This window comes from Pleurodeles waltl, chromosome 2_1 (genome assembly GCF_031143425.1).
Source record: "Pleurodeles waltl isolate 20211129_DDA chromosome 2_1, aPleWal1.hap1.20221129, whole genome shotgun sequence".
In the NCBI taxonomy this organism is placed as follows: Eukaryota; Metazoa; Chordata; class Amphibia; order Caudata; family Salamandridae; genus Pleurodeles; species Pleurodeles waltl.
This window is the reverse complement of record NC_090438.1, coordinates 46,805,515-46,821,244: the sequence shown is the minus strand read 5'-3', so window position 1 is coordinate 46,821,244 and position 15,730 is coordinate 46,805,515. Positions and strand designations below refer to the sequence as shown.

The window sequence follows — 15,730 nt, the reverse complement described above, 5'->3', positions numbered from 1 at the left end:
AAGTATGAGAATGTATTATTACATTTCTAGAATAAATAGGTGTTTGAACGTGAATTTACACTACAACTGTTTTCTTTTCAACAATTTGGCCTGTGTAGCTGTTCGCATAGGCTGCACAGTGTTATTCTTAAGTGTTTTTTGACAGACCTTTTTTCAAAGGGCTGGTATTTGCACTTAAGAATATACTTCACATCAGTGCTCCGAGGTCCCCGCAGGCGCGCGGAACTATTCAGTGCTTATGACTACCATGGAAATACCCCTACAGAGAACTGGAGTTACAGGTAAGAAACCATTCCTTCCTCACCAACTTCCCTGTTTTGTAGAGTTGCCTCTATTTACCATCAAAGCTCACAAGCTGAAGTTCAGCACACTCATCAACAGTTTTCTTTATGCTCTGCTTTGGACGACGCATAAATGGAAAAGACAGAACTGAGGTCGGCGTGTAGACTTGGTGCTTGTGACTGCTGAGACGGATCTTACTCCATGCAGTCTGGCACCAGTGGGATTTTATACAGGTGAGGAATATGCGGTTAGAGTATCCTCTACAAAGAGCACAATCTAAGGGAAGTAACTTATTTTTTAATATAATGAACATACACTTGATGAATTATTAGGAAACATGGTCTTACTTGCATGTAACTCAGTTCTTAAACACACCTGGAGTGAGGATGTGTAAAGGGAAATGCAATCAGAGGCTTTTCCTTTGCTCAGACCGAACACTTGCTACGGAATTCACCTTTTGTAGAAGTTACTCATTTCTTGAATTTACTAAGGTGGGTAATGTATTCACATAAATATTGGATAACTAAGTTGATGTTGATTCTGTAGTATGATCCCATGTATAATCTGGATTTCAAGTAAAATTTGTTTGACGTTTTATGACTTTTGGTTGGGGCAGAACTCAAATGCAATTTTAAGAATTATCTTTTGGGATGTGATAGTCCAACTAGAGGCTGCATAAATTAATCTTGGTATAATAGAAATGTTCACTCCTAATTTTTTACAGGTAAGTAACTTGTCTCTTTTTCTTTACCAGTGCTCCTGCAAAGGCAGATGCGGAAACAAAATGTGCGGCTGCCGAAAGCTGAAACAAGCCTGTAGAGAGGGCTGTGCCTGCGACTTCAAAAAGTGCCGCAACCAGCTAAATGACACAATGGTGAGTGTTACTGCACGCTGGAACTCAAGAGCACGCTTCACTGCTGCGTGGTGAAAAACCCACCTCTGTGCTTGTGACGTGTTCACTGATGTGGGAGCATGTGGGGTGGCGGAGCAGTATTTGAAGGTAATCCTACAAAGAAAGAAGCGCAAATCCACAAGAGTATGAGTGTTGACTGCACTGTTGGACAGTAGGAAGTAGTAAATCTTGGTAACAAGAGGACACAGCCATGGGTATTACTAAATATGTACTTAGTATGTAATCACCTGTTTAACGGATGCACAGGCTGTGGCTATGGTGTTCTGAAGACATGTTTGCTCTTCTGGTGCGTGTGGCGTTCACTCAGCATTTTTATCTTCGGTGTACTTTGTTTGCTATGGGAGGCCCTGTTGTAGAGGTCTAGGGTTTTAACAATGCCATGGAAGGATTCCAAAGGTGTCAAAAGAAGTAATCTTGTAATTCATAGACCATTCACTGTGCACTGCTAGAAAGGTTGAGATGAGATGTGCCATTTGGCTTACATAGCCATGGGAGCCGGTCAGTGTTGTACCAGGGTTGTTAATGTACTGATGTGCAGGCCATCTGTATTTATCGCCTTCAGAAGTAGTTCATGGATAATGTACATGTTGGAAGGTGGGTCATTAGTTGAGGCCTGCACAAGTAATTGGTCTGCACTCCACCACCACTGGGACCAAACACCCCATTGTAGCGCTTGACTCTCCTAGGGTAGCGGTGCAGAGCAGTCCAAGGCCTACTCAGGGGCTAGTAATCACCATTCACGAGCACCCAAGAATAACACTCAAAGGATTGTCCAGTCTATGCCTTTTTTTCGTAAAAGTACATTTATTACAATCACACTACTCAATATGCAAAAATTTACAAATATACACAAGTTGATGGAAGTACTTTTGGATTGCCTTGTGTAATCATTATCGTCTCCCCTGAGGGGAATATAATCCAACAACCCACTTGGCAAACTATTTACTTGTATCCCAGTGCAACGGTTAACTAACTTGGAGTGAGAGCACCTAATACTTACTTTGATCACTGGTGGCTGTCGGACTCATTACTCAAGCATGAACAGTAAACGTGTATAGGCAGGTTGGAATGATTTGTGCTATTATGCTTAGGCTCCCCTTTTCTTCCTTGTGGGGCCCTGGGATGGGGCCACTCTGCTCATCTTCGCGGGGGCTTGATTGTGCCCCCTGGGTTTACTTCTTTGCATGGCAACCCCTGGGCCCGGGCACCCACTGGAGCACTTCTTTCCAGTTGACCATGATGCCCGTCTTTAGTCCCAGTGTCCTGCAGGGAAGCACAGCCAAGAGAGCCCTCCCCTGTGCAAGACCTTTTAATTGGGGGTGGACGTGACCCGCAGGCCTGCACCCCTGGCCTATCCCGATGTGCCACGTCACTTCCTTGCCTCTGTCCCCCTACTTCCTGCAGTATTCTGGGATAGCTCCAAATGGCATCATCCAGGAGTTAGTTGCCACATGTGCTCTGAAAGTCTCAGCCTCTCCTTCCCGACATTGCTTCCTGGGCCTCTCAGGCCAGCTCCTAGCACAGAATGACAGCTGCTGATCGATGCACGGCCCTGCTTGGGCAGCTGGAAAGAGCAATACTGGGCCCTTATCTTGAGTTGAGTCTGAGGAGGGGGGCGGGCCACCTCCTCCTAGTGCTTTACGCCCGACACTTGACTCCTTCATTGATAGAAATGAGATTGTCTTTCTTCTCAATATTGCTGACATTGGTGCCAATGGATTCTGCTTTCACAAGCGCCGGCACACCCAGAATTAGAACATTGGAATGCTGGGGGCTCCATTGAAATCAATGGAGTGCTGCGGGCTTTTACTGGGCTGTAAAAGCCCGCAGCGCCAACATTCCAATGTTCGCTTTGTTCACAGCAGCAGCTGTGAACAAAGCCTCACGGAGCCCAAGGGGACTTTAATTCCCCCCGGGCTCAGTGAAATTGTTTTTTTTTTTTTTAATAGAACATTCTGCCCTGAGTGGCAGAATGTTCTAATAGCCTTAGAACCCGCCGTAGCGGGCTCTACCGGCTATTAAAGTCCCTCTCCCTTGTTAAATGCCCTCGCCTTCGGCTCGGGCATTTAACGCGGGGAGCGGGCCTTTAATAGCCGGTAGAGCCTGCTACGGCGGGTTCTAAGGCTATATTCTAGACCTGAGGCGCAGATCTAGCAGAATGTTTTACAGGCGATGCTGGGTGTTTTGGAGAGAGCTGTCCCATCTGGTGCGCCTTCTGGCCCCTGTAGACCATATGTGGGTGCACAAAATATTATACAGATCACATTGCTCATCTCAAAGTAAACAAAGATAAAGTGTTCCAGTCACTGATACTCCTTTTTTTCCCCCTTGTTTGGTAACTTATTGATCATCTCTAGCCAACACGTGTTTCATTATCAGGGCTATTTACAAAAAAGCCTCTGAAAAGCAAGTGCATCTTTCTTCAGTTTTAAACCCCAGTCAACTTTAAACTGTCCATAAGTCAACTATTCTAATTTTAACAACCAAATCCTAAGTATCACAAATATCTCCAGCTACAACCCTAATTGGATCTCTATTTCCGCAGCAGCCTCATTGTCACTGTAGTGTACACGTATGTGGTGTTCTACAGGGGGTCCATTTGGCAGCTCCATTGTTTTGGCACCCTCCCCTTACATACAGGCTTCTTCTCTATAGTGTTGGTTGGGCTGTGCATGGTGCCAGACCTTCACCACAGCCCTAAACTCCCCCAGCTGCATGAATATCTTGTTTCTGTGTACTGGTTTTTGGTCACAAGTGAACACTGATCATGTGTATGCCATATGTAGTAATGCAGTCTTGCTAGCTTGGGAGGGGGACTCATAAAGCACAACACTATTAAAATTCGAGCTACTGCCTTTACCAGGTGGTTAGTGACACAGGCACCTTGTTGGCAGCATACTTGTTTTGTGTTTAATAGTGATCAGTAGTGTAAGAATTACTTTTTACCTGTGACTTGTGTAGTGTCTACCACCCTGCTATCCCTCCCATGTCTCCCCCTGCCCCCCGCTATCCCTCCCATGTCCCCCCCCTTCTCTCTCCCCTGTCCCCCCCCCCCCCCCTTCTCTCTCCTCTGTCCCCCCCCCCTCTCTCCCCCCCATCCTCCTCAGGCAAGCACAGAAAAAACCAAAGCAGTTGTAGCAGAGTTCTGCTCCTTCTTGGCATTCCCACTCACCTGATGAAGTGTGTGGGTGGCGACAGCAGTCCCGCTCCCAAAATCATCTGATTTTGGAGGCAATTTACCAGCTGGTCTGAGCGGCTACGCTTCAGCTCTTCGGATCCTGTCAGATTCTGTGGCCTGTATTTGGGACCCGTGGAGCCGAGAGGGCTTCCACCTGGATTACTGTTTGCAGTTTCACCTTCAGTGCCAGCCTGACCCTTTCAGCCTCTTCTGCCCCCTGCTCTAGTACCGGTGACACCCACGTAAGGTCTGGATATACCAATGCTGGTTTTGGCACCCCGATCAAGCAACCCCTATTGTGCTCTACAATGCCAACCCTATGCTAATACAACTTTGACTGATGTCACAACCGAACCAGACTGAGGTTTCTACACTACTTTTCCCCAACATGGATATTTGTTGTTTTCAGATTCTGATAATGACTGACCAGAGTTATGAGTTTGCTCAGGCAAATGTTGATGATTGGTATGGAGACTTGCAAGAAACAAGTGTGCTAGATACATCCTGAAAATTGCTCTCCTTGCTTCCTGGCCCTGCAAAGAATCCACCTCCTTACACCATGGTCATGTGTGGGGTGGCTGATTTCCTCAATCCTAAACTTCCTACTTTGGAAGTTAAAATGAATGGCCTGTCAAAAAGATCCTCCCTTTCAGTGAAACCTTGCTGGGTATCCTTCTAGGGGCCTGGGCTAAACCCTGTACCAGACCTCCAGTTAACCGGCAAATTTTCTGGTAGCACCCCCACTGCCCCGGGAGACCTGGCCTTTTCTTTCCACAGTCTTGTGGTGCACGTTTCCACTAGCTGAACCAATCCTAACAATTTCCCACCCAATCTCTCTGACAGGGAATTTGAGAGGGTGGAGACTTTTGGAAAACAGTTCTCCTGAGCCAGTTTGGCTCTGTGGTCAATCAATGGCTCCTGCTTACTGGGCTGTTATACCCATGCCCTTGGGAGGACTCGGGGAAACCTTTTCATTGTTCTGTCACAGGCCTGAAACAGCAGCACTTCCAACATTTCTTTCATGGCTTCAGCAGAGACATTCTGTACTGCTAGCCTAGCCCATCCCACCAGAGAACCCAGCAGTTTCATGGGAGAGGCTGTGGTGCACCTCCCCCTCCCCTTCCCTCCCCTTGCTGGTTCATCCCTGCTGCGCCATCCGCTGTCCAACCAATGACTGAGTGCTCTCCATTTTGCTGCAGGGGAATTGCAAGCCCTTTGACCAAAGGGGCTCCCGAGAGGGTACCTGCACCAGAAGTAGCACATGGTGGTTGTTCCTGCAACTTTCTGGTGCCCAAGAAAGTGGGAGGCTTTTGACCTATTCTAGATCTGCACCCTCTCTAGCTTCCTCCAAAAGGAGTGTAGGAAAGTGCCCCTTTTTGACATGGTCACTGCCATGTTTTGCATGGTATCTGATGCAATTTCGACAAAGCACTGGCTTCCTGCTAACCAGTTTCAGTGCCAGATTTTATCCTAAAACTGTACAATTGTTCCCCAATTGGCAATACCTTTGGCACCCCCTATAAGTCCCTAGTTAATGGTGTAGGCAAGTGAACCTTTTCACCCTCACATTTTGCGTGGTATTTGATGCAATTTAGACAGTGCACTGGGGTTCCATGCTAATCCGGTCCCCAGTGCCAGATCTTTTCCTAAACTGTACAATTGTTTCCCAATTGGCAAATGCTTTAGCCCCCTCAACCCCCTAGTAAATGGTACCCCTGGTACCTAGGGTCTAAGGTACTGAAGAGTCCAAGGGCTGCAGCACAAATTGCGCCTTCCTCAGTTACCCCTCACCAGCACATGACAGGCTGCGTGTTGTGGTGCAGACAAAAGTGAAAACACACCATAGCACAAAGCCTGTGTGCCATGTCCCCTAACACTGCATGCAATATATATATATCTATATCTCACCCTTACAGCCCTAAGGCAAGCTTTATTATATTAAATGTGTGGACATGAGCAGATATGCTCCTGCTATGTCTGTCAATCCTTGGTCATAGTAAGTGATCAGGAAAATCATTGTAAGTACATGTGCTGCACACGGGTCACTGAGTTCCGCAGCCATATGATGGCTTCACTGAAAATAGGGATGTTTGGTATCAAACATTTCGGAACTACTAAACCCTTGCTGGTTCCAGTGATGGTTTTATTAATATATGAACCCAGGGGGGGCCCTAGAGGCGCCCCTGAAGAACCTTCCAACTACCTGTGTACTGGCCTGACTAGTTTTAACTAGCTTGCCACTAACAGGCAAGTTTTTAATCTTTAGGTCTTTGCTCTCAGGCAGTCAGGAACTAAGCCTGCTCAGGCAGCAATGTTGCACATCCCTCCAACAGGATGACCTGCAAATCTGCATTCCGAGGCAGGGGGCTTCAAAGAGCCCACCACCCTTGGTATGCAGGTCTGGCTTTCCTCAGAATTACAAATACCCAAGGCCCATTTGGCGCCTGGACTGGAGGGAAAATTAGTAGACCGAGGCGCGTCCATCCTTGGGTCAGTTCCAACAGTTAAGGTGGGCTTCCTGATGGGGACACACAATTTGAAAGTGCCATCTTGGTGATGGCAGAACTAGGAACTCTGGGACAGGGTTATGCCCACTTTCCGCAGGTAGTGATTATATATAGAGAAGGGGGGGGGTGTAGTGACCCCATTAGTCAGTAGCCCATCGGCTCCTACCCTACTCACCCGCAAATTGAGTATTTAGGGGAGCACCTGGCACCAGAAAATGATCCTGCTGACCTGAAAGGACACAGACCCTGAAAAGTCACTAGAGCAAGAACAGAAGACCAGCAGCTGACTCACCCTCATCCCTGCCTGCTGTCCTCAACAGACAACTTGTCCTGCAACTGCCTGTGCCCTTAAAAGCCTGGGAGGACTGACAGCCTTCAGCCAAGACCCAGGAACTAATGTGGAGTAGAAGAGCTGCCTTCCTGCATCCTATAGGCACCTCAGAAGAACTGCAAAGACTCTGGGCTGCCAAAACCTGATACCAGAAAGCACCACTGCCTTTGTGCCCCCTAGCGCAAGTTGAATTGTGCCAGCAGTGCCAATGTAGTCCCCCCACCCTCCAGTGACGAAGCTCACCTTGGGTTTGCCAACTGTGGACTTCTTATGCCGCCTGTAGCTTATTCCGGCATGTCCCCTCCAAAAGACACCACTGCTCCCGAGCCCTACAGCCCAAGGAGAAGTGGGCCAAGGGTGTCCCTACATGCCAGAGGATCTCGAGGATCGAGCTTCCCTCTGGGTTCCCCCGGACTGGCCCCCAGGCCCTGCTTGCAGCCTCTTTCAGACCAGACTGATCTCCATTGAAGTGAATCAGACACCCGACACCATAACACACCTCTGCACCTGGACACCACAAAACCTCCCTGAGGTGACCTGTTCGTGTGGCCATAGACCTTGATGCCCCATACTCTTCTCAAGTCCAGAAGACTAGTCCTGTAAATCGCTGTCAGGTCCCCGTATGCATTATCTGTTTCTTCCCCGTAGAATAGCATTAGCGCACCTGATGATGAAAAACTCTTAGCACCCTGATGCCCCAGGGCCTCCCTACGTGCCCTTTTGGTGCTGCCTTGGACGTTGCCCTATACTTACCTTAACTCCAGAAGATTGTTCCTGTAAGTCACTGTAAAGTTCCCTGTATGCAGTATATGCCTTTCCCTCCTCAATAGGATAACATTGCCATTCAAATAATTGCTCTAGTGTTGATCTTTTTTTCAAACTTGTAAATTCATAACTCGAAACTTACTTGCCTGATCATGATGATCTTGATGCTTAAAATGATATAAAATAAGTATTTTTCTAGAACTTGGCGTGGATCGCCTTATTGAGTTGTGTATCATTTATTGACTGTGTGCAGGAAATTTCTTACAGTCCTCTCTGAAACTTTAGGTTGCTCGAACACACTACCCCTTAAGAGAGCACCTTAGGATTGCTACAGCAAGCCCTGTCTAGTTACAAGGGAATAACTGGACTCTTTGCACGGTATATCATTTTGGTGACTAAAGAGCCAACTTCCTACAAGGAGAAATTTAAAATGCTTCCCCTGGGCTAGGTCTTGTCTGCCCTCGACTCTGGTGACTGAATGGTGGACTTGGACCTGTAGGGTGTCCATTTCCCTATTCTTGTCGGCCCATCAGAGCAATTTCATTTCGATGTACTCCCCTTTGGTCTCAGTGCCTTCTGTGTGCTCCTGATAGTGATAGCAGTGCATCTTGGAGGTCAGAGGTGCATGTCTTCCTCTAGCTTAATGAATCGCTCACCCTAGGGAGTAGTCAACCACTTCCAGACTATGGAAAACTTCCTACTGTCTTTGGGGATCTCTATCAATTTGCAGACGTCACATCTGACTCCTTCCCAAACTCTCTCCTTAATATGAAACATTCAGGGGACAGTTCTGTTTCATGCCTTTCCCCCCGTGAAAGAGTCCAGAGCATTCAGGCTTTGAACCCGATCTTTCAGCCTCAGTCTGGGATTTTAGTTTGGTAAACTGAGGCTGCTGGGACTGATGATTACCTCCTGCTTGTTGAGCATGCCAGGTGGCATATGAGGGCACTGCAATAGGATCTGAAGGCACCTCTTGTCCATTTTTCGTAGGCAACTGTGGAAAAATCTGCAGTGGTGCCTACTGGACCACAATTGGGTCAGTGGCAGACCCCTTTCCCATACTTGCCCAGAACTGACAGGGGTGATCGATGCATTGCCTCTGGGTTGGGGGCGGCCATCTGGGAGAGGTGGAAATCAGAAGCCTCTAGTCTGTGCCACAGTCCAGTCTCCATATCAACCTTCTGAAGCGGAAGGCTGTTTGGTCCTGAACATCTTCCTGACATCCATCAAACGGAGGCTGCTATAGGGGCACATACACCACACCACCGCCATGTGGTTCTGCAACAAATAAGGCAGGGTCACTGACCCTGTGCCAGGAGGCCTTGCATCTCTGGCCCTGGTGGAATGGGTAGACAGTGCTGGCTCAGCCACCCCCAAAGTTGCTATCACTGCGTTGACATGCAAAGTCTATGTACTAGACAATGCCTGATAGCTATGTGGGCATCCCTCCATATGTTCATGAAGCATTAATGTCTGGATAGCCAAGTCTGTGAAGCAGGGCACTTTGCCCCCTCTGTTCTGCAGGACGTCCTGTGCTGAGTCCATCCACAGCCCTCCCCCATTAGGTACTGCTCCTCTTATCTACTCAACCGGTGAGGAATCTGCGGCTAAAAGTCTCCATCAGAAAAAAAGGCACTTACTTTCTGTAACACTTATTCTGGTAGAGGGACTATCTAGCAGAAGATTGCTCACCAACCCTCCCCTTTCTGTGGTTGGGCTCTAATCTTGATAAAATCCCCAGTCTAGGAATCTCAGTAGTCTGCCAATTTGCTTTTGGAGCTTTGCATCTGGTGTTACCAACAATCAAGAAAATGAACTCTGCATGCAGGGATGGTGCCTATATAGTCCAGGCACATCCTTTCCGGAGTAGAACAGTGTCTGTGGAATCACAAGGTTCCACCTTGCAGCATGCTGAAAAATTTCTGGATCCAGTCAGGCGCATGGGGAATAGTCAAAAGATGAGGAATCTGCATCTAGTAGTCTCTACCAGATAGAGCGTTTCCGAAGGTAAGTGACTTGTTCTGTGAAACTGCTTAGTTTGAATTGCTGTTTCTCAGTCTGCCGTCCTGAAACTTTGCTTGCGCTTTGAATGAATTTGATCATTGTTTGTAAATGCAAGTAGATCAAATACTACAAGTACTTTTTCTTCTCCCCAGGACATCACTGCCTTTGAAGATCGCTCCAGAGAGAATGAGACAACACTTAAGCTCCTGGACCCCACTGAGATCACAGGGGGAGAATCTTTCTTCAACCCGCCCTGCATCACACCTACTAAGAAGGTATACCAAGCACGAAAAATTGGATCTGGCTTGAGTGCAGTCTGAAATTGATTAGAATTTTTTCCAGTTGCTCTTAATTTTTCTTTGTATGTCACCACATTCTGAGATGGCCAAAATGCATGCCTAATTAGGCTGATAAGACTAGATTGGGTAATCCATTGGTTCTAGTAGGACTTTGGATCTTTTTGGGATCTCATCAATAGCAGACTGTGCTGTTGAAACCTAATTGTTGCACTATGGGGTTGAATTATCTTGATGTGCTCTTGCTATTTCTGTCTATGGCGGGTTTCCTTCAGTCGTCTAGTGCCCAATAGTAAAAGCCTTAACAGCAAAGCACGTGATGTAAGTAGCAATAACATGTTAGGGTAGCAACAAATATCCAGGTTAGTTGGAAAGCACTCAATTTAATGATTAAAATGGCAAAAAGTAAATAATACTTGGGTATCTGAAGACGCTAAAATAAATTGGGATGTTTTTGTTTCAAAAGTGGTCTTCAGAAGTAAAAAGGCAAGTACCAACACAGCCTCTGAATTTCAAAAACTAGCCAGTATGGGAGAGGTGGGCTGCAGTGTTTGTTTTTTGATAGAGATAGAACAAACTACACCCCGCCCCAACCCCTTGGATCTACACTCTTCTCACAGAAAGGTAGATCCATAGCAAACCTGCTGTCTTGACCTTGAGTAGCTTTGCAATGTGAATACATTGGGGGGGGGGGGTGTTAGAGTATCTCTCCTCAGTGTTTCTGCATTTAAGTAGTCCTCTGACAAACACTATTCCGATTTGAGCAGTTCATGCAGTGTTTTATAAGGCCAACACAGCAGTAATTTTTGCAGATTTCCCAGACCAAGCGCTGCAGAAATACCATGTAGTCTATTCTTTTCAGCTGATCCCAGAACCAGACTTGCTGTAGACTTCATGCCGCAATGACTTGTGCTCCTGTTCTGTAACAAACTGGAGATGTAATTTTCTCTTTCATCCTCTACGGATCAGAGGAAGCCCTGCCTTTTCCCTCCCAGGGAGTAATGCTCCTATAAATCCGAGAGTGCTAACATTCAGAGGCTACTGGTATGGCTTTCTTTTGATGGATTGTTCTAGCTACAGATTCCTCATCTTTGGAATAATTCCCAGGTTCCAGGCTTGAGCCAGAAGCTTTTTACAGCGGGGCTTCTGCGCACTGGTAGACAATGACATGTGGCTCTGTGTTAACTTCATTCCACCCTATAAGTGTACTGGAACGATATAGACACCACCCCGTGTGCTCATGTCAGTTTCTTACATGCTTGTCTTTAGATGCGGATCCGAAGCTCCTCTTTCTCCGTTGTTTGACGCATTTTTGCAAAAACAATTTTTCTTTGAAAAGGGAAATGCGTTCCCTCTAAAGACTAGAGAATTTAAGCTGTGCAGGGACTGATGCAAATACATTTCTCAGACAAGCTCCCAAGAGGTCTGTGCCTTTTGGTATTTGCACTTGAGCACAACTCAGTCGTGTGTGAAGTGTAACCTCATGAAACCGAAGGCAATCTGAGACCATGACGCAAAGCTGCATGTCATCTAACACCGGAAGAAACCTCACAGGTCTTGCACCTGATCAAAGTCAAGTGTGTGGATCATTCGAGCGACATAAATCCGGGTCTAAGGCCAAGCAGGACTTGTCACCATTCTACCACAAACTGTAGAGAAGTTGCAAGGGCCTCGCCATGCCATCTGGTCTCATTTCCGATCAACAGATAATTCTAAGAATGGATTTAGATTTGGAGTTTGGTCGCGATCCACCTAATATTTCCTGGTGATCAGCAACATCTCAGCAGATCGAGGCCTTCAAGGAGGCCATTTTGCACATCACTGGAACTCTTATGCATGATTCTGCGCACAGGCCTGCACGATGGACTCTTCCATGCGTGGAGATAGAGCAGTGGCAGTTGACTGTTCGATCAACTTCACAAGGTCATGGAATTTACCCTTGTTACAGTCTAGTTATGCAGGGTGCTAAGACATGTTAAGACATGTTTGTGGCCTGGTGTGGTGTACGCAACACAGACCTGTTACATACCAAGCTGTTGAATGTCTGATCTCCTGTCATTGGGTCAGCAAAGACTTGCTTTGGACACCATTAAAATTTGTTCACCCTTTGAACCTTTGTGTTTGGTGGACTAGCCATCCATGTTTAAATTACTGGTTGTGATGAGGTTCCAAACAGCTTTAACACATGTTTCTCGTCATAGGAGTGCACTTCAGGGTGTCAGTGCCCCAGCCCTGCACCACCCTTTTCTCAGACAAACTGGTGTTGAGGACCAAGGTGTCATTTTGTCACAGTCACTCCTTTTCCCATAGGTCGGTCACTCTCTCAATGTCTTTTGCCCTGCCTCACCCCTTGAGAGGGAAGGTTCCATTGAATGGACCCCAAAGGAGCTTTTTAAGCTTTTAGCTCGAACCCATTAAAGACCATTCAGTGAATAAGCTTTTTGTGGGGATCTCTGGAGCAAAGAAGGGTAAGGCAGTCCAGAAAAGATTTAGAGTTGGATAGTCTGCTACCCTAAGATCTGCTGAGGGTTCATGCCACCAGAGCCAAGGCTGCCACCACTTAAGTGGCATGCAGAGGGCCCGTTTCTGACACTTGTCAAGCTATGACGTGGCTGTCCATGCACACGTTTATGAAGCACTACTTCCTTGATGTCCGGTTCAGCGGGAAGGACATTTCATTTTTTGGGTCCTGCAGGATGTTTTGCTCTGAGCCCATTCCACCTCGCCCCGGCCCCCTGGAATGTATTGCTTTGGTATCGGTGCTATAAGTGAGGGATCTGCGGTTATAAGTGTCCATCAGAACAAGCTGTTTTCATTTGGTAATGCTTTCTACTGGATATCCTGTCAAACTGTGGATTGCTCACTGCCCTCCTCTTCTGTAAAATGGCCTCTTACCATCTAAAAGGGCCCCAAGCTAGAATTCTGTATGCTGGTACCCTGACTGTTTTTTAGGACTCAGCAGCCAAGGGCATGGACAGAGTCAAAGAAACCAGGGGTTGTGCTTATGCGTGGCTCCACTTGTACCTTCCAAGTGGAGCAAAGTCAAAGTAAAGCTGCCTGGTGTCACCTACTGGCGTACAGAGCACTGCTGCGTAAACGTTTCTGGATCCAGTCTGGTTCCTGGAGATCCTCTGAAGATGAGAAATCTGCTAGAAAGAACTAGCAAAGGTAACTTGTTCTTGTGAGCCTAATTTAGGAATTACACTTAACAATGCTCAGTTTTAAAGAATGCAGCCTCGCCTGCAACATGTCCTTTTTCTTTGTGGGTTCAGTTTCAACTTAAAAAAAATTGAGCATTAGACATCTAGGCCTTACGTTTGCAAGTTATAGGGACCTGCTGAGTGCTAAAGGTTTTGTTTGGTTGTAAAAATAGGTTACGTTTTCACTTCAACCCTCCACGCCCTCACTTTCTTGCATTGTCTACGGTGTTGTATGGTTTCTTCTCAGTTGACGTTCAGCTTTACTCCTTATGTGGGCAGCAGGTTTAGCTGAGTCTTACAAGTGGTGTATAACCTTTGTGAAGCCAGTGTCGTTTATGCACCCTTATGGTTGTATATGCCAGTTTATATATCCAAAAGGTTACCATAGGTTTGGGAAAGGTAGTTTTTGAGGAACTGGTTAGTTCCTCACAGGCCAGAGACTAAGTGATTTTTCCCAGATTCACAAAAAGCAGGAGCTCCAGGTGGAGAGGGTTCCTTTCAGGCTGAGATGCGCCTAGTGGGTGTGTGGCTATTGCGTGGTTGCTGTGCCTCCGAGACTGGAGTTCCTTCTTCAGCCAAGCCTTACTGAGGTGATCTTTCTCTATTTGCCTCTAATTCCTCATCTAATAAATGGTGATTGCTAATGAGCCAGATGAACACTAGCATTAAGTGCCCTGTGAGAAACTGAACTGTGACATGTTTGGTAAAACGCCCTTATTTCTTGCAGGTCCTGAGTGAAATCGGCGACATTGGTCAAGTGATGTCGATCAAACTGCAGAGAAGACCAAACACCACCATCAAGGTGACCTCTGAAGCCCCCCAGCCAGATGCTCAGGAGAACCACAACCAGTCCATTCTGAAAAAGAAGAAGAAAGTTTTGGGAAGCAACAGCAGTTTCTTTGCCGGGTGCACACCAATCAAAGAGGACGAATGACCCTTTGATGGACAGGGACCTTTCTGAGCCTCAGAGGCCTATCGGAAATGAGAACTGCCTTTATGTAAAGGCTGCCGGGCTCCCTGATCTTGGCTGCCCGCATCATCAATTAGCATTTAACAAGATTGAGGTCAGTGTTTTTTAGTCAGACTTTTTACTTGAACTCTTCAAAATGAAATTGAATCGCCTTCGCCAGGGATTCTTAACTGGAGGGCATGAAAACTCTCTGAAATTGTCACATCCGTCGGTCTTCGTTGAAATTGTGTATATATTTGTATGTTTGTCTGCGCTGGACGTTGGTTAAGCAACAGGTCTGATCTTGGAAGCAGAAGTGATGAGTCCTGGTGAGGTCTGCCAAATGCAGGAAGCACATCTTGTGACTGAGCTTTCTATGGAAGGTGGCTCTGAAACTTCGAAGAAACATCTTCAGGGTGCAAGGGACTACAACATTGTCCACCTGACCTTACTTTGGATTGGCAGATCTACTCAAACTCTCGTTCACTACCCGGTGGAGCCTGGTGTGATCAAGTCTTATAAAGGAGCATGTTCAGATGTTCCTGAACTTCTCGAATCTTTCTCGAGGAAAAAAAAAGTTTTAATCTGAAGCTGCAAAGCAAAAAAAATAATCACTGAAGCCTTTTGTCTGTGTTTTAAAGTCTTGTTTTTACATGTGTAGTAATGTTATCTAAGTTTAACAATAAACATTTAGCCTTTAAGTCTACTTTGGCAAGTTTCAAGTCTGTTTTAAGAAAGGCTTCAGTGGAACAGGAATGGGTTGACCGTCTGTTTGTTCTGAAAGACTTCTAACTGCAGTTCCTTACCTTTCGAAGAAACATTCAGCCCTAGAGCGGTTTCAAGAGTAAAGCCACTGCCCACTCGAAGTTTAGGGCTGCCAACTTGTACAGCAGCAGCCACCTCAAAACCTCTCTAATATAAATGCTGGGGTTCCCACAATCGCCCAGTAGGTCCAATCACCTACTACATCCCAGATGGAGGAGCATTACATCGGATTTTGGCACAAGGTTACTCTCCACTCTTAGTCCTTTCCTCCAGACATCCCAACGCTACAACATCTTCCGGAGGACTACATAGCAATTGTTCAAGAAGTTCAGGCTCTATTAATCAAGGTAGCAATAGAGAGAGTACCAGTTACATTCTGATTCTGAAAAAGGATGCAGGTCTTCTTTCATTCTTAGATCTAAGCCTGCTAAACTTCTTCAAGGACAAGTTTAAGATGCTCACCCTAGTTTACGTGCTTTCTGGCCTAGATCCAGGAGACTGGATGGTATTGTTGGGCTTGCAGATTGAGTTTTACTCATT

The 15,730-nt window shown here is 46.5% G+C and overlaps 1 protein-coding gene across 2 annotated transcripts in view; it reads left to right on the top strand.

Moving 5' to 3' along the window:
• Window positions 1-15,129, top strand: part of KIF4A (kinesin family member 4A) — a 147,715-nt gene extending 132,586 nt beyond the window's left edge. The window contains exons 29-31 of one of the 2 annotated variants that reach the window (XM_069209661.1): window positions 1,037-1,156; window positions 10,133-10,255; window positions 14,204-15,129. In XM_069209661.1, the coding sequence (XP_069065762.1) occupies window positions 1,037-1,156; window positions 10,133-10,255; window positions 14,204-14,410 (450 nt within the window). In that variant the 3' untranslated portion in view covers window positions 14,411-15,129. The remainder of the gene's footprint in view (window positions 1-1,036; window positions 1,157-10,132; window positions 10,256-14,203) is intronic. The other variant, XM_069209667.1, reaches the window with a different exon arrangement.
• Window positions 15,130-15,730: the final 601 nt, after the last annotated feature.